General features: G+C 34.1%; 2 protein-coding genes across 4 annotated transcripts; one reads left to right on the top strand and one right to left on the bottom strand.

The window, feature by feature from the left end:
- Positions 1-2,746: 2,746 nt before the first annotated feature.
- LOC122593653 (probable receptor-like protein kinase At1g49730) lies at positions 2,747-9,472 on the bottom strand. 3 transcript variants are annotated; one of them, XM_043766084.1, is made up of 9 exons: positions 9,284-9,472; positions 6,431-6,979; positions 5,518-5,805; positions 5,174-5,435; positions 5,035-5,087; positions 4,898-4,965; positions 4,705-4,794; positions 4,480-4,564; positions 2,747-3,676 (listed from the first exon to the last, which is right to left on the bottom strand). In XM_043766084.1, the coding sequence occupies exons 1-9, from the start codon at positions 9,378-9,380 to the stop codon at positions 3,153-3,155; spliced, it is 2,016 nt and encodes a 671-aa protein (XP_043622019.1). In that variant the 5' UTR covers positions 9,381-9,472; the 3' UTR covers positions 2,747-3,152. The 3 variants fall into 3 exon arrangements, with proteins under 3 accessions (XP_043622019.1, XP_043622018.1, XP_043622020.1); XM_043766083.1 differs by lacking the exon at positions 9,284-9,472 and adding an exon at positions 8,940-9,069; XM_043766085.1 differs by lacking the exon at positions 9,284-9,472 and adding an exon at positions 7,264-8,096.
- A 7,466-nt stretch (positions 9,473-16,938) lies between these two features.
- LOC122593313 lies at positions 16,939-19,553 on the top strand. Its single transcript, XM_043765706.1, has 5 exons — positions 16,939-17,267; positions 18,041-18,286; positions 18,431-18,512; positions 18,824-19,038; positions 19,326-19,553. The coding sequence occupies exons 1-5, from the start codon at positions 16,972-16,974 to the stop codon at positions 19,444-19,446; spliced, it is 960 nt and encodes a 319-aa protein (XP_043621641.1). The 5' UTR covers positions 16,939-16,971; the 3' UTR covers positions 19,447-19,553.
- Positions 19,554-19,803: the final 250 nt, after the last annotated feature.

Below are 19,803 nucleotides of genomic sequence, written 5' to 3'. Positions count from 1 at the left end.
TTCATATTCCATATATTCCAAATGATACAGCCATTGCTGCAGTAAAACATACTCACAGAGATAGAGAAGCAATGATTCAGAAATTGAAGACGAATTTGGAATCCATAAGGAACAGGATGAAGCAATTGGCAGATGCTCACAGGTCTGACCGGGAGTTCAGTGAAGGAGACTGGGTTTTTGTGAAACTTCATCCTTTTGCCCAACAATCTCTCAAGGGTCATCATAATAGGAAGTTGTCACCAAAGTATTTTGGTCCATTCCAAATTGATAAAAGGATTGGGAAGGTGGCTTATAAGTTGCATTTACCTGATTCTGCTCAAATTCACCACACCTTCCATGTGTCACTTCTCAAACAGGCCCATGGTCTACTTCCTAAGAGTGTTCCCCTGCCTACTACCACCAAACCTCTGCTACAACCAAAAGCTGTGCTAGATAGGCAGATGATCAAACAGAAAGGCAAAGTGAGTGCTAAGGTTTTGATTCTGTGGGAGGGTCTACCAGTTGAAGATGCTTCTTGGGAGTTCATTGATGATGTTCAAGCTCGTTTCCCACACTTTGATTTTTGAGGACAAAAATCTATAAGGGGGAAGTATTGTTACATGTAAAATAATCAAATAAGTAACAGGGAGCTTTAGTGTAATAGTCATAGTCCAGGGGGTCTTTGTGTAACAATTGACGGTTATTCTGTTAGAATAATCAACGACTTGTATCGGCTATATAAGCCCTTTTTCAGCTCAATATTAATCAGATATTGATTTGATACAAAATTCCTCTTTTCTCTCTAAATTCCTAATTTCTGCATATCATGTTCCCAATTAGCCTCATTTTTAGCTTTAATTGTTTATATAGGGTTTTTATAACGTTCAACATAAAAAATGCATCAAGTTTTAAAATTATGTATATTTGATGTGTGTCAGGGTCTATATATATATATATATATATACACACACAAGACGGATGTCAGCGCGATGCAGCGAAAATGATAGTAGTGGCGGGGCGACGAGTGGTGTTGGTGGGGACTGGCGGCGAGTAATGTAGGTTATCAATGTAAAGATCATTGATGTAAAAGTGGGTAGTGTTATTATTTTTTAAGTTAAGGATAGATGCTATAAATTAATTTCATTAAAGGCATTATAAGTATATTTAAAATAGTAAATAAAGGTGAAGGGCATATTGGGGATATCAACTTCTTATGTTGAGAATAAAGAGGGGGTAAATATTTTATAAAGTAGTATTGATATTGATATTGATATTGATATCGATATAGATATAGATGATAGATATAGATAGATAGATAGATAGATAGATAGATAGATAGGAAGCCCACGTTATCTATGTATACTATCAAGTTTGAATTACAATATTTGATATAACTGAATCTAATTGGAGGTTTATAAATTTATGTTTAGGTAAATAACACATAATGTTGTCTTCATGGGTTTTAGGTCCCAATACCATGACGATGTATGAGTAAGGTTGAGATATAGACATTTTATCCTATCTAAGATAGAGAGGTTGCTTCCAGGTTTCATCTAAGATAAAAAAAGACCTCTAACCTTACAAGGCATGAAGATAAAACCCTTGACCTTTGTCTCCAGAGGCAAGGGTGTTAATTATTTAATCCAACCTTGTCGGTTTAGGGAAGATAGATATAGATACTTATCATATGACTTGTTGTGCCGAACGAAAGAAGTTGTTACTAATCAATGGTCACCACGTTTCAATATATTAGATGAAAATACACCGTCTAAGAGAAGTGTTATTATAACAGACGATAAGCATGCACTTACTTTCTGTCATGTCCTATAAAATACTCGTAGTACTCATGGAGATAAGGTTTTAAGTCTTACCATATATTTTTTCCTCGTATTAGATCAATTAAAGTGAAACTGTTTAACAGTATTCAAATTTTCATTTTTGTGTTGTCCAATATCTCCATGACTGCAAACTGCAAATTCCTGGGTTTTTCACTTCCTAAAATGGTGTGTGAGAAGCAAAGGTGTAATCGGCACATTCCATTGGCACTTTTTGGCACATTATTTTCTTGCCCCCTATGTTGTGGCCCTTTTTGGCAAGATGACAATCGTCCTAGTGTAGCCGATTGTGTCACATTTTGACACCTTTTTCAAGCATGTGACCCCATTTTTTAAAAAGGGAAATGATTAATCCTCTTAACAAAATAGCCTAAAAATCAGGGCAAGATTAGGAAAGAGAATTAGTAGATATCACATGTCACATTCTTAGATTGTTAGGAGTTTTTAGGCTATTTTGTTAAGAGGATTAGTCATTTTCTTTTTAAAAAATCTTTTTGCAACTTTTAGCAACTTTTGGCACTTTGGTTTATTACCCTTCACAATTGACCCTTTTTGGTATAGGTATTATAGTGCCACATGTCAACACCTTATTGGCTAAAAATTTTTGCTAACAAGTGCCAAGAATCCTAAAATGACAATACATCCTTGTCCCTAAAACACCCTCAAGGACTATATTGCTTGTTGAACCACATCAGGTGCCAATTCAAGAACAATACCTGGTTGCAACCTAGCTATTGTTTGTTGAACTATATTAGATGCCAATTCAAGAAAAATACCTGGTTGCAACTTGCAACCTAGCTTTAACACATCGCCACCCATTGTTTGTCTGGTAAACCAAAATAATCAGAAACTACAACCTGGCTTCAACGTGCGGTGATGATTCACATTACAACACATACGTACTTAATGATGAATTAATGTAGATTGATGAATAAATGTGGAAGAAAGCAATATAATATATAATGTATCACAAATGAGTAACATTATGTTTGGAAACATAGAACATAAATGATTGGACTAAAAACTTTAATCCACAACCGAGTAAAACTATCTCAAGTATTGCTAGATGTCTTGGCTTCGCTTTCTTGATATATTGTTGAAAGCCTTGATTTTAAAGTCTCATACTTGCTGATGAATAATCTTTGAATATCTCAAGGACAAGAAGAGACCATACTCTACAATTTCTGAAAACATACCAGCAATATGATTCATGGCTTATAAAATGCCAAGACTTTCATGTCCTTTGTCATACAAAACACACGAAACCTATCAAGGGTAATCGACTGTACAACTACAAAATCCCCTTTGGTTTTTGGGATGTTACTAATTTTCTAAAATTTAAATAGAGGGTATGTTTGAAGGTGATTGAGGCGATGATCCAGTTTCAAGTAGAAAGCTTCGACTACAATACGACCGTGAAGTACTAGATGAAGAGGCTAAACCCCGGCCATCCCAACTTTGGAAGATCCCATCTCTTCTATGTATCTTACCTTTACTTGTCCTTCTTTCATCTTCCACGGCTTCAATAAAACCATCATGCATTGGGTCTGCACACTCATATAAAAGCCTTAGTACCTGCTTAATAGAAGGTCGTGCCCGCCCTTCTTTCTGGGTACACCATTTTACAATTGTAATAACTGTTTGAAGTTGGTCAAAGTCAAAAGACTTGCCAATGGCGGGGTCCACAAGTTCTCCATGTCTTGATTCTGATGTCAATATCGACTGACATGATTCTACCAAATTCTTGTTGTCATGTATAGCTCGTCTAGAGGTCACCAACTCTAAGAGCACGACCCCGTAACTGTAGATGTCACTCTTTTCTGTTAGCTCTTGAGTGACCATGTATTCAGGATCCATATAACCTGAGTTCAATAAAAATAAAAAAAAACTTTAGTTTTGGGGGTATGTGATTGTTGTAAGGCATAAGGAATCAGGAAGTACTAGGAACTAGGGTAGTGGCCAAGACGATTTGGCTAGAATCAGACTCAAAAGTCGGTCAACAGGTCAAACTCCAAAAAATAAAGTTGGTCAAATTTAGTCAAAGATGGTCTTTCGAGTTAATATAAAGGATTTGAAGGTATACTAATATGTTTGAAGTATTTGAAGGATTATGATTATGTTTCGAAACACTTATATTTATGTTCTAGTTTATCTCTACACATAATTTCAAAAACTATTACTTTCATATAAAACTCCCATTCCGAGAACAACCCGAGTAGTCTTAAAAAGGACCTTGGCCGATCCGAGTCCGAATTACGAGTTTTGCAACCTTGGGTAAAATAAAATTATATACTCCTAGATGACAAGGGAACGGGTCAAATGGGTTAAAGCCGCCAAAAGTCTAACTTTTGATGCATACAATCTCATAAATTGCTTAACTCTTGATGCATACAATCTCCTAAATCATTCTACTCGAGAATTTAGATTAGTATTGTAATAATGTTGGTTTTGCAATCATAATTATCACACTAGTTATCATATATTAAGAAAAAAACCTCAAAAAGAAAAAAGATAATGGGACAACCCAGCCCAGCCTGGTTTGACCTGTACAGAAATGGGCCTTTTCAGCCCAAATGAACCCAGTTTAACTTGTTACCCAATCTTCCCGGCTCACTCATGTTGCCACCTCTAGACTATAGTTTAAAGGAAGTTAAATTGTTCTAACCAGGAGTTCCTCTGATCTCTGTGTTAACTGGTTCAAAACAGATGGATCCATCCTTAGAAGCATACGCAAGACCAAAGTCTGCAACCTGGATCAGAAAGATTATAACAAGAAACTTGAATTATATTTGAGCACCACAAATCTTCAGTAACACAAAAATTTGGTTGCAAATAAGTGCCATCAGTTGATTTTAATAAATATTATACTTGAAGACATGATTGGCATTACCTTTCCTACGAAATTTTCATCAAGTAATATATTGCTGGACTTGATGTCTCTATGGCACAGAGGAGGATCACAATAGAAATGGAGGTATTCCTGAATGCGTAATGATAAAATGATGAAAAAGAATGTTCTATAAGTTTAAAAATATGTATCCATATATATTGTGAAATTCCTTTAAATTGTATATAATATTTACCAAAGCATTTGCCACGTCAATTGCGATTTGAATTCTTGTCTGCCAACTCATCGGAGCTATACCTGGATCTACAGACGAGCATAAGAAATTTTAGAAACAGGAAGAAAGTAAGAATTAAAAGAAATAGAAGTACATACTGTGAAGATTATCTTTTAAGCTCCCATTGGCCATATACTCATACATGAGAAACCTGCCCCAAAATCCCAACAAAAGCTCCTTTATTATCTAAATTGACAATAGTAAGTAGAAGAAACACATGGCTATGTAAATATGGACCTTTGATGTTTTTCAATGCAAAAGCCTTTTAAGGCAACAAGATGGCGGTGATGCAGTCTAGCAAGAAGCTCTATTTCTCTGCAGAATTCTTCCACAGCCTGCTCTGACACTTTATCCATATGCTTCACTGCTAATGTGGAACCATCACTGAATTCTGCTTTGTATACAGTGCCAAATCCTCCTTGTCCGATAATGGTACTGAAGTTGTTGGTTGCTTTTTTCGTCTCCTTATAGCTAAACTTTATAAACATAGATGACGGACCTGCACACACTTCCAATTGTTTTAATAAAAGATCTGAAAATAAGAAAGCCGACAAAGAATACAAGATCAAAAAACTCCCCACCTTCTTGGAATTTTTTGGTAGGCTGAGAAATTGTTTTCATTGAGGTTTTATCGGGTGCCATATCCTTACCATTTAATTCCCTACGTTTTCTACGAATAAGAAAAATCATTAGTACTAGCATCATAGTGGCTAGTACCGTAACTGCGATGCCAATACCAGAAACCAATGAGAGGTGGTAAGGACGGTGTCTAATGTCAGTCGTTAAAGAGAGTTGACTTGGGCTAGCAGCACCAAACGGACTTGGAGACGACTCAGGTGAAAATGCAGGTGGGGAAGATCCTGTTAATACTGTAAATAGAAGAAACAAATTGTTAATTCTGTGGTTATCCAGAGTCATAACATTCCTTAGTACAATATTAGGGAATTGCATATACGATTATAAGGTGGAAAAAAAAAAAGGTAACCAACTTTGATCAGATTTCTATTTCAGATAATAAACTTTGGTTGCCCAGAAAATTCCTTAAGCTTTCAAAAGTTTCCATCAAAGGTAACTGGTTTACAGATACCACTCAAGTGCCAACTCGGAAAAACAACATGGTCAAAGTAACTGGCACGTCAATGCCACATCACCATCATCATTTTGACCTGGTAGCATGTAAGCATTACCTAAATTCGATCTTTCATAAAACCTTGAGGGTATTTTCCAGTGAAATTTTCATATTCGTGGCAAAAAAAAAAAGATCATTACCTGAAATAGGATTGGATTAAAGTTGGTCACCATGTTATGCAATTAAATCTGATTAGAACAGTGTAAAATTTGCATAACTTTTGAGAGTGCAACCCAATGTCTCCATCGAGTCAGAAAGTTCTTGTCACTACATATATGAAGGGACTATAAAAATCGTAATTATTCAGGTCATACATATGAATGTTTCACCATTACATATCTACTTTTCTCTAAGTACAGCCTTACTTGATATGTTACTGAGCCCTTGAACTCCAAAAAAACAGTGAGCGATCTCAACAGCCGAGACATCATCAACTTGACTGGCAAGAGCAACAAATGTTGCATCCCTGCAAGTGCTCACGGTCGTATTATCCCCAGATCCTACTAAGTTCCTTATATACAGGATGCCAGCATTCAAACACTTTCTACAACGACCTTCACCTAATGGCGCCTTACAATTTAGAGTGACATTAGAAAATTTTGGAGATTGAAGCATCTGGTTGACAGTTGTTATTCCAAGGCACTCATAATTGACGGGAATTTTTGTTCCAAATCCACAGAAAGCTGAAGCATTTTTTGTCATTCCATGAAGTTCTAAGGTCTCTGATAAAGTCTCGAGGCATATTGGCGATAATTCTGGAGAAACTCCAAGGCTGCTAGTTGTGTTTGCATAACGAGCAATAGAAACTGCAACAAGGGCGTTGATATAACGACAACAACTTGCTCTAGCTTGTGGGTCGGAACAAAGGATGGCAGCACGTGTAACGTTAAAGGCACTTATGTTTAACGGGCAATCTGCTTTGGTGGAGGACAAAGGGAACAAACTATTTATGAGACAGTTGTGATGCTTTAATAAAAAAGAGGACAAAAGCCATACACATCAAATGAACTGCCGAGATTTAGAATTATAATAATCAGGAAAGTAAAATAGATAGATACAATACATCACTATACTATGTCAATCATCTACCAGAAAGAACAACAAATACCCAGCATTATTTAAGCATGTTCAACCACATAAACTTAATCTGAAATAATTGTGGCATTACACACAAAACCAACAGTAACCTGACATTCACCTAATTTAAATGGTGGGTTCATCGTAACCTGTTACTTTTCAGTTGCCTCCAATCACCTACGGCAATCGAGAACAATGTGGTTTTATAGCGTGACTATAGCATAAAAGCTGCTTTGGGAACAATAAACTCAGGTGATCCATGGAGGTTTCTACTTTCTAAGATAACTTAGTTGTCACTTGTCACCCTGCAGCACAAGTTTTCCAAATAACTTCCAATGCTCCGCACACATCAGTTGTTACCATACACCACATTATTTTCATTTTCAATAAATATCATGGCAGAAGGATATAATGACTTAAATGGCACATGACAATAACAGGCACTTGCAACAAGGGAGAAATCAAAAAGTCACTATGATGTTCAATATTCTAATTATTATTTAACCCTTTATGTGTTTCTTGATGGCCCATAAACACATATTATTTTCATTTTCAATATGTCACAGCGGCGGAACTTGAACGGCAGTACCGGAGGGGTCAATTTTTTTTTAGGTTTTAGGTTTTCTCTTTTCTACATCTATGTTTTGTTTCCGAGGGGGTAAAAACACATAAAAACTTTTATTTATTCTTAAATAATATATAATTGCTAAATATGATCCAAAATTTTGGAGGGACCATAACCCCCTTTGGTCCTTCTTATCTTCCGCCACGGCAGCAGGATATAATGACTCAAATGGCACATGACAGTAACAGGCACTTGTAACAAGGGAGAAATCGAAAAGTCATTATAATGTTCAATATTCTAATTAGTTATCACCCTTCATGTGTTTCTTGATGGCCCATAAACACACCCTCATGCTTCACATGTGTAAAGAGACTTTAGAATTGCAAGGTACTATTATGAGGTTTCTAATACTTTTTGGCAAAGTCTTCATCAATAGTATTAAAAACGTTATATTCTATGAATAGCATCGCTGCAGGAACATAGCTCAAACCCCCCACCCCCCCTCCACCCCCGCTAAAATGGCTACTGGGACGGCCAGAAAGAAAACGGAAAACTTATACTATAATTCCATTTCCTAAAAAAACACTCAATTTTCTAGTCTTGAAAAACCCTTCAGAACTGCCAGGTACCAGAATTATATTATAAACAAAACAAAACAAAAAAAAAGGAAAAAGAGAAGAATCTTGTATTTAATACTCGTATATCAAAGTCTTCATTTATAGTACTAAAAAAGGTAAATGATTAATGCAAAGGGTTTCAGTTTAGGTACTCATTAAACTACAGAGAGAAAAAAAACAGCAATTCTGATCAAATAACTCTAAACCACCTACCACAAATACATACACATAAATGCTAGCAGAAGAAGAATTCATGTTTTTCAACCCAAAAATAGTGAACACTCAACCAGTTCGAAACGCTGCACAACTTGTACAGTACAACTTCCTCAACAGATTTCCAGATTCTATCAAATGAACCAACTCTAAAACGGTAAAACCTTTACTTCACGATTTTACATTTATTTTTATATTTTTCACTAATTTCAAACGGTTAGGAATTAGTAGCTTAATTACTACATGAATTAACAATACTATATCTACACATTCTAAAAAATAGTCACCGACTATCATTCGCAACACTAATCTCAAGTTTCGACTAATCAAGTGTGCGTAAAACAGATATTTTAAAAATAGATAGGCATTTTCCGAAACCACATTTTGAAGAGACATCCCTACCTGCTTTTTCGAAACTACATTTTCTCTCTAGGAAAACGCCGATAGTCAAACACTTTAGTCTAACTATCTGTGTCTCGCAAACGCAATAATCAGATAATATCTCCAAAACGCACATATACATATACAAATATAGTCACATACATACTACATCTACACATTCTATCGAATAATCGCTATAAATTATTAACTTAAAACACACAGAAACAGTTTCTGAAATCAATCAAAACAGGAAGCAAACAATAACAAAATAAATAAAAACCTGAAATTAAATAATAGTAACAATAATATAATTCAGTTAACTAAAAGTAGCTAAAAAATAAATTATTTTTTGAAAATGATATGACCTGAAGTTGCTGACGTGGAAACAGGAGTTGAAAATGAAAGGTGTGTATTTAGGAAAAATAATAATAATAGAAGAGAGAGTGATAGTAGTATAGACATTGTTATTGTTATTATTATTGAAAATGAGAATGAGGTGCAGGTTAGAGAAATGGAGCGGCGGATAGTGCGCAAGTTAGCAGAAGAGTGTGGTTTATACGGTGGTGGACTGGTGGTGATGGTGGTGGGGACAGAATGCGTGTGATAGCAGCGAGGTATGGTTACTGATTTCTTCTTACACTAGTAGTTAAGTATTATTCTCTCTCTTTTCCCATGACTTTTTTTTATGCTCTAAAAAAGGGAAGAAGACAGTTGTTTGTGTTTGTTTTTGTTTTGCTACATTATTCGATATATTCTCATTTTATTATTATTGTTATATTTACCACTTTGCCCTTTTAATAGATTAATAATTTTCCAAATATTTCAAGCAACTCGATGATGATGTTTAAAAACGGGGGATCAGAATCAGATTCCCTTTAGTTACTTAATTTGACTAGTTAAATTGGACAAATTTTGATAATTAAAGATTAAGATTTAAATATCATCTTTTAATTTTAATTTTAACATTTGATTTTGAATTAAGGGTAAAAATTGTTTTTACCTAACCCCTTTAAATTATTTTAAAGTTGAGGGAATCTTCCCTTAAAAATAGGATTGGATTTTTTTAAATATACATAAGAATAACAAAATTTTAAAGTCAGATATGCAGCTTAATTGAACATCTTATAATCTCTTCTAAATCTTTTTATGACCTTAAGTTGTAACATGATAAGATTGGGTGTAATGAGTATGAGATGGACGGTGTTCAAACCTAACAACCTACTGTGGTGAGGTCCTCCAGTAGGCAAGTTGGGATCGTTCGCGTGTGGTCTATCGTGGGTAGGTAGATGCTGAGTAAGTTGGGGTCAACTTTTCTATTTTTGATTTTTATATTAGTTTATTAGGTACTAGGGTATTATATGGTATAGTTTTTGAATGTTGCGGGATTCAGTTTTTGAAGTATTGTTATAAAAGTGACATAATTATGTTGTGTCTTATCTTAGTGTGATGATGTGACCATTAGTAATGCTTTAACTCTACACGTATTATGAGAATATCAAATTTTAATTCTAATGTCACATTATTTCAATAGGGTGGGTACGTATGTGTGGGGTGGGGGTGGGGGTGGGGGGAGGCGTATTTCTTGAGGGAGGTCTTACATTTAAACATTTTCTTCATTAGTGTCTTTTGATAGTGGCCATCAGTCACCACTTTTCAAGAGAGGTTTTGGGTTCGAATATTGCCAGAGGCAAACTTGAGATAATCATGAGATTATTAAGTGGTTGAGATTCACCTGGACACTAACCTAGCTGGAGATTAGTGGGTACCAAATGGTACATGGAATCAGGGGATTCTCATCCAATTACCCTTTAATTAGAGTAATAATAAATATAGCGTGTAGAATGTGGATTTAAGATATCCACATAATACCTATTTGAAAATTACTACAAATTCTCAAGTCATTTAACAATTAGCTCATTATTAAGAATAAAAGTTTACTTAGGTTAACCACCATGGTGATAATATGATGATAATAAATGGTATTTACAATTTAGAACATTGAATGAAAATGGATTGTACATATTATGATGCTATAGAATTACCAAGATTATTATAAGGATGTAGCCTACTTTTGATAAAGTTAATGCGAAGCCGAATAACTCTTCAAAGCATTTTAGAATTTAAAATTTTTATCACCCGTTGAGCATTCCATTTTGAACATTCTTAAAAGAATTAAAAAATAAGAGAGTGAGCGAGAGAGAATGGACCATTGTATACTTGTTATATATTCGCGCAATGACAATACGATGATAGCGGTGATGACAGGTTGTAGTAGCAGCGGTAGTGATGATGACGACGATGGTGATAGCGATAAGGTTATTACTATAGTTAATATAATTAAAGTAATACATCTTTAGTATTGACTATCTTGACACTTGATTATAATTCATTCTCAACTATCATCAAGAATTAATTGTTAGCGCTCACAACTTACAATAATAAAAACTCGAATATTTTTTCATAATTATTTTCATCTCTTAAAATAGAAGTGGTAATGAAAACGGTGATAATAGTGATAAATGTAAAAGTCATCCGTGGAATATTTTTCGCGAAAAAATTGAAAAGAGCTAAAATGGTTTTTGAGGGATAAGAAATCATTTGGATGTTTTTGTTTTTTTATATATAGATATTTTATCCAAACGATGCATAAATTATCTAACATATATATTAAAAGAGAAACTTTAATTTAGAAATGAAAAAATCTAGACCTTTGAATGAAATTCAATATTTAATTAAAACCCTTAGATCAAATTGCTTATGTCATTTGCCTTTTATAAATTTAATTTAATTTAATTCAATATATTACTTAGATATTAAAAAAAAAAGGCCGAATGTAACCATTATAAAAAAGGAGTAGAATCTTTTGTTGTTTAGGTACATGTTTTATATATTTTTTTCTAATCATATTATTTATTTATTAAACAATCATTTTTAATTTTATTTTTGATTTCATATATGTTTTTCTTCTAAATCTTCTTATAGATTAATACTATTAATAAAAATACGCTTTCTTGATTTATTAACAAATAATGATTGTTTCAAAAAACTATGTCGATCCATCTTATAACTTTTTTAATATTTGATTTTCTAATAAGTATTAGTAATTATATTTCCAGTTGCTTAATTTGTGTCAAGTAATATTATGATACATCTTTCATCATAGTTTATTTTCCGTATTTGATTTTCTTACAAATAATTAATAACAAAATAGTTTTGTATTGGATTATAATTTAAATTAACATTATGTTATGAAGTATAACTATACACTTGATGATATATGATTAAGGTTGAAATACAGGGTTGTTGTTGTTTAGAGCTAAGTGCGCCGAAATAGCTCATAGGAGATATTGTGACAAACAGTCATTATCGTGATATGAAAAATGTATGAATATTATACATCAACTACACATTAGCATAATAAAGATTACATATTTGCTTCCATATCACTATATACAATATCATGGCAGATCAACTTGTATTCGATAATGGCTGACATCGATGCCTTCAAGGAATCTTAGAATATTTGGGTTAAAATTGTCTTGGCTTCAATGAAGGAGATTACATGCTTGTGGATCATAGGCATAAAATCAGTTTCTACAAAACCACTACTATTTGCATATCTAACTATTTTGTGGATACCGTGAATCCTTATAAGTTTTAAACTATACGTAGTTAACTACCTCCATGTATTGGACCAACTGTTTTAGCTTTCAATTCACTATATGTTATAATCTTTAAAAATATAATCATTTGTAATATTACATAAAACTAAAAAACACTTGTCAGGTGGATGAGAAACCGTTGTCAAACTTTAGCCTTTAAAATTATATTTATACTATGGTTGATTTATGAATAAACAACCAGTTTATTTCATGATTCTTGTTTTATTTATTAATCTGTCATTTCTAAATAGTTTTTTAAGTATTTATTATAGCTTTTTGCTAGCTTTTTACACGTATAAATGTAATTTTTTATACGTTTTTCCGCGTTTCACGCGGGTTATAATCTAGTTAGAATTTCAAAGCTAAAATCTTTATAACTTCGCTACATTGATTTTTTTTTCTCATACCGATATTGCATTATCTATACTATCTAATAAAACAAACCACCTTTTTTTTCCTTAAACTTTCTAGCTTTAAAAAACCAAAAACACCATTCTCCTTTATTCACTAATTTAAACATTTCAATCTATTATACCTATAATACCCTTAATGAAATAATCCCTACATTATATAAATCTCACTTCAAAATTTGTTAGTTATTGCCTATGTGGCATGCTTAAAAATGCAAGAAAGCCCAAAAATCATTACAATATTGCTCCTTGGAAGGTCTACGGATTAGTTAGTTTTATAAGAAGTTCAAATTTTCGAAAACGGATTAGTTATGCTTTCAAGAAGTTCAAATTTTCAAAAATTTGAATATGTAACCGTTCGTGTATTGCTTGTGGCGGTTACTTCCTTGCATGTCTATGTCTATATAAGGGCACTTCCATTCAGTTTTAAGGCATTTCAAAACGTAAACACATAACAGATCAATTTTAGCATGGCTTCACTAAACCATGTTTCAATTACAAATTTGTGTCCAAATAATAAGCCATGTACGATAACGGTTAGAATTTGCGGCTATGGAAGCAACCTCTATATGGAGATGTTAATAACATAAGTAGTATTGAGATGATCCTGATGGACGAACATGTAAGTATTCATTGTTTGTGAATTTTTCTTTTTTGATTAGATTACTATTTAACATAACTTTCTTTCGAATTTTTAACTAGCTTTTTAACATTCTAATGTATAAACATTTTCATTTTGACAGTTTGATAAAGTGGTTGTTGTTGCAACAATCGGTTTTATTCCAACCGACCAATTATGGTAATGGAATGTGTGAACTGTACTCAAGAAGTTAAGTTGACCGATCTCTACATGGATGCAGTCGACATTATTGATGCTTTAAGGGACAACAAAATGTGGATTTGTTGTTCATGTAACAAGGAAGGAGTTCTGATGTGACTAATTTATACCCATTACCCACATCATTAATGGCCATTTATTTGTGTATTTTAAGTTGATTGTATGTGCATTTGGCGCGTTTATGGTGTTTGTTAGTGTTTTCAGGCGCTTAACAGGTTACGCGTTCATTTGGCACATTTTCGGATGATCTTTGGCCAAGATAAAGATTCTTGATAACGAGAGTTGCTTGAAGTGGTAGAGAGAATGTAATTTGGAGTTAAAAGCTGGAAAAAGATGAATTCGGCTAAGATATGCTCCACTGCGACGCAGTGGAGGGGTATACATGCCCACTGCGCCGCAGTGGGAATCGTTGCAAGAAAAAGATTTGATCAGAAGAATTAGGCTGCGCCGCAGTGGGTGGTATCACGTCCCACTGCGCCGCAGTGAAACGGAAGTCAACAATCACCCAGGTCAAAGGCTTGACTGCGCCGCAGTCAGGAGGACACAAGTCCACTGCACCGCAGTCAGAGCCATGGAAAACGTGCACTTTGGTCAGAGGAAATTGGCTTCGACGCAATGGGATGCCACATAGCCACCGCGCCGCAGTGGAAGGTCGAATCTGAAAAAGATTTTAGCCGACTTAAGCATCAGATTTGAGGGGGTATAAATATAAACCAGAACCTAATTTTTCCAGTTATCAAAAATCTTTCTAGGAGCTGTTCTACAAGGGTTCTTCTTCCTCCAATCAAGATTATTTCTTAGGCGGATTCGTTGAAGATTCACGGGCACCCATCTAGATCGTATCTACTTATTGTCTTGCATTTTATTTTCTTCAAACAATTGGTACATCATGTTTCTCTTCTATTTTATTCATTATTGTGAATTGATCATGAGTGGCTAACTGTTTAATCATCCACCTTGATGAAACTAGACGGATAATGTGATTGCAACATTTTTAATTCAAAAGGATTTATTTAATTATCGTTGTTCTGAGATCTTGATGATATTAATTCTTTTCATTAATTAATTTCGATATTGGTTGCATATGATTCTTCGTTAGTGGTACCAGTTGAATGTGTATGTGATTTTAAAACGGTTACTTATCTATAAGTAATTATCACTAGTTCATGGTATGATAGTGAATATCATTTTAAGAAAAGATTAATTTTGTCAACGTGATTGATATCTGTTGGTGGTACCACGTTATTGACACATAGGTTCAATTGATAATTTGATAGTAAACAAAACTGATTGTTAGAAGAATTGTCTTGGTTTTGGTGGTACCGGCTTGGGTAATTCGACTAGTCGTTAGGTGATTCGATAATTTGTTCACGGTTGGTGGTACCACGTGAGTAGCTTAATCTTGTCACGACTATCTTTTTAACTCTAGAGAATTTGTCCTTCATCAAATGCAATCACATTTGAAGTCAAGGGAAGTCAAGGTGGATGACCTTTAATTATATTGTCTGAACTGTTCTTTCAAATTTATGCAATCATTTTGCAAACCAATTTATTTAATTGTCAAAAGGAAATTTTGAAGCAACACCCGTTTTCCAAACTATTTTACAAGCAACTAAACATTTCACAGTCCCTGAGAACGAACTCAGACTTACCTCTTAACTATATTACAAACGATCGGGTCCACTGCCCGTGAGTGCGTAGTAGTGAGTTCTTTGGTAGTTTTAGTCTATAAATTTTAAAGCTCGATTTTGCACATCAAGTTCTCATCAATCCTAGGTATATATTTATATTTCATATTAAAACTCTATAATCATTAAGTTGTGTGGTAAAATTGTATCTCTGTTTTTTTTTTTTTTTGGTAGGTTTAATGTGCAAGTTAGGATTGTGGATGCCACTGGTGCTATTGGAGTTAAAATGAATGATCAACAAATTTCAAATCTTATACAAAGAACAGCCTATCAAATTTGTGATGAAAATTATGAGGTATATTTGGTTTATTTTAGTGCTAAATAAGACTTTTCTATGCATTTTAAGTCATTAATTTTTTTTAAAATGGTCATTAGTTGTAATAGGAGTACATTTACTTCGCAACATGCATGCTTGAACTGGTGTTAAAGAAATTATTTAAGGTTATAGCGCATCCACGTGGGTCTATATATCAAAGTGGGGGAAAATTCATAATACCTATCACATCCAGGTAACCAACATAATCCTTCTTATATGCGCCTACTATGGGCAATCCATTTTATAATTTCTCTCCGGCGTGCAATGTACGCGTTTTAAGCCCTCGTGTATCATTAATAAATCCCAAGGTATATCTAGCATTCTTCTTCTTTAAATTAATCAACTCATAAGAATATTTTTATTATGTACAACTCAGTTATATTTATTCATTGATACAATCTTAAAATAAAGTTTAAGAAAAATTATTTAGGGTTGTCCGTGCATCGCACGGGGTCTAAGCACTAGTTTACATTATAAATTCTCTAACACTTAAAAAAACTACATTACCACTTTTAAGATCAACTATAACTATATCCACCACAATCATCATCCCCATCATCGTCCCCACTACCGTCCCCACTGTCGCTCCACCACTGTCGCCACCACCACCTTTGCCATCACTACCTCCACCGCCGCCGCATTGCGTGGACATAATTCTAGCTATTATAATGGTAACTAGTATTAACTTCCACATGGAATAATCCTCAACTAGTATTAATTAACTTATGATATGTAGCACTGACAACAAAATGTATAATGGTAAATAAAATAATCAAATAATATGGACTTTTTATAGAGGATATAATACCTGCTGAAACAAACAGGCAATTGCCTACTTTTCTAGCAGGATTTTTTTAACTTTTTACTATAATTTTTTGGTTATTGGATCACATGGGAAATATTATTAATTGATTATGAGAGGAAAAGCAAAGGGGCTGCCTGTTTGGTGAAGCAGACATCATTTTCCCATTTTTATATTTCTTTTTTTTTTTATATAAAAAGCAAATTTGAAAGATGTTGATCAAGGGACCAATTCAGAAATAGCTTATAAGTAAAAGGGCTAAATTGTAACATTATAAAAATATTTCTCATTAGTCATTATTCAATCCTCAGACAGTGGTGGTGTTTTGCCGGTAAAAATGTTGGTAACAACAATATATGCTTCTCATAAAACGGTGCCACTCTTTCCGGCCACCATCTTTGCTTCCTCCTCCACAAACAACCACCATGAAAGCTCCCCACAATTTCATCTAAAACAACCCATTGACCGCCGTCGCATTCTCACCTCACTAGCTGCCTCAGTCACCCCATTGTTTGCACCCAATTCTCACCTCATTTCACAAGAATCTAATTCATTTAGTTCGATACCATTTTTATTGCCGTCTGCCGATGCTCGCGGTCTTTTCCAAATGCCCCCTGTCCGTCTCTCCAATCGGTATGTAACTATACCTACATTAAAATTCATATATTTGATCTGTACAAATTTTTTACTTATTAAACTTTGTAGGACTATTCTAGTCATATTTGATGTCATTAAACTAGGCTTTACAATTCATGTCAGGTTTGGGCAGGTTGTTGGGCTTGTTAAATTTTTTTATAACCTAAACCGAACCGATCAGTTAATCATGTTGAAATTTTGAAGCATGGCACATTTATAAGACGGTTTTGTGGGTATGTGTACTGATATTTGTATAATGAGTAATAGAGTATCGACTACAAAAAAGAGTAAAGGAAACTGATATAAGATCAAGTCCTGACTTTTTATTTTTGAGAATTTATGTCCATATATTAATATATAGGAAATGTTATTAAAAATTGTATCTTTTTATATCAAAAGTTTATCCGTTGAATTTATGGTAAGTGTACAACTATTTAATACACCTTAACAAAAGCTCTTAGGGCTTCGTTTAACAAAATCCATTAATATATTATGCAGGGGGAGAAATTCCCACGAAATAAACATGTTAGGGTCAAGATAAAGGGCTTGGGTCCTTAACACAATGACACTACTAAACCGTTCAATAAACAAGCCAAGAATTTTATCATAAATGCACTTAATAAAAATACTTAATTCATTAAGTCGATAAAAAGTTTTTTTTTACTATTCATACAAACATTATTAATTTATTCAGTCACTTTATAAATTCAGTCACTTAATGCTTAAAAAAACAAACAGCCAATCAAAACCGAATTCTTTTGATTTTGTAGGTACTTTTTGGTGAGGGCAGGGGAGTCTGAATATGAGAGTATGGGGGTAATCAACACAAACCCGGTTGCGAAAACATCTGTTGATAATGGGTTATCAGAAATCGGGAAGAAACAAGCTGTCAGGGCAGCTTTGAGATTGAAGGAAATGAGGGCCTGTGAAAATAATTGCTGGATTTGGCCTTCTATTACTCAGAGAGCATATCAAGCTGCTGAGATTATTGCTGCTGTTAATGTAGTCAACAGGAGGTAAAACTTTTGTCTATGAATTTTCATTATCAGCACTGAATGAAGTGGTGTTTAGAGAAACATTCAAAAGATCATTATACATCTAAACACCCCTTAATGATGATCACTAGGTTCTTATTCACATGGCTTCTTCTGTTTGAATAGCAATATAGTTCCAGAATATAGTTTTTTGGATGCTCGTGGATTAGGAGCATACGAAGGCCAAGCATTACAATCTGTTTCGGAAGTAAGATTCTCATCTATCTTTTATTCTAATGCTTCAAACTTCTGCCTTTTTGGTTCATATGATCATGTAGATTCGTAAGATATCTAAGAGATTAATATGGAGCAAAAATAAGTGAAAATGAAGGACCGCTTCCTTGTATTGTAGAGTTAAGACTGCATATAACTTGTGCAAGTATACATGTGGATGTCTGTCATATTTGCCATAAAACGATAAAATTACACCCTATAGGAGCAGATTATAGTCTTTATAAAGTTAGAGTTATAGCTGCATTTAAACTCTAATAACATGCATATGATACATGATTATGACAGATATATGCATCAGATAGTGTTTCTCAGAATATTAAGCCACCTCCGATTAATGATGGAACCCCAAACGAGAGTGTTGCTGATGTCTTTGTTCGTGTGACACAACTCATGTCAATTCTTGAAACTCAATATTCTGAGGACACCGTCATCATTGTCTCACCAGACTCTGATAACTTGACGATACTACAAGCTGGTTTAGTCGGGCTCGATCTTAGAAGGTGAGTATTTTGATATCTTGGTGTCTTTATAAAACTTCCTTCTTGTTTGTTATTTGTTAATGCTCAACAGAAAGCTTTGCACCTGAGAAAGTTGAGTTGGAAATTTTTGACTCATACAGTCATACATCTATAAACTTTTTCTCTCTAACAGGTCAAACTCGTAAAAAGAAAGAGGGAGAAAGTTTATCGGCTAATTTTGTTAAACCGTCACCTAATATGACAAGGCGTCAAGAAACCCTTTCATTTATTTTGTATTCTATAAGAACAAATGGTGTTGATTTTTGCAGGCATAGCGAGCTAGCGTTTGAGCCTGGGGAAGTCCGATTTTTTGACCCAAGTAGTATTCCTACATACAAGCAACCTGCTTCGGCGTTATACAAATGTCTAAACCCGCCTAGTTGTACATAAATATACATGCTCTAAGTAACTTTTATCTTGACTTGTCCGAAAATTTACACTAATATTCGGTAAACTCATTATTGTTACTCGATATAACAATAATCAGTTACAAACCACATTCGACGTTTCAAAGAGTATCTAACATTCCTCTCTAGACAATAAACAAGGTTATAGCATTTGAAGTATACTTTTAAACAGTTTCGTTTCTCTTGTTGCATTCTCCTATTAAAAAAATGGTTGAAGGAAGGGGCCCTGCCCCGGTATCATTTCGCTTCGATACCCACCTATACCCCTCCGTAAGGTTTTGAGTGCTGATAAAACACCTCCACTTAATTCGCATAACATATGAGCATCCCTAAAGATCGA

The sequence above is a fragment of the Erigeron canadensis genome, chromosome 3 (genome assembly GCF_010389155.1).
Source record: "Erigeron canadensis isolate Cc75 chromosome 3, C_canadensis_v1, whole genome shotgun sequence".
In the NCBI taxonomy this organism is placed as follows: Eukaryota; Viridiplantae; Streptophyta; class Magnoliopsida; order Asterales; family Asteraceae; genus Erigeron; species Erigeron canadensis.
This window is presented reverse-complemented; position numbering and strand designations above follow the sequence as displayed.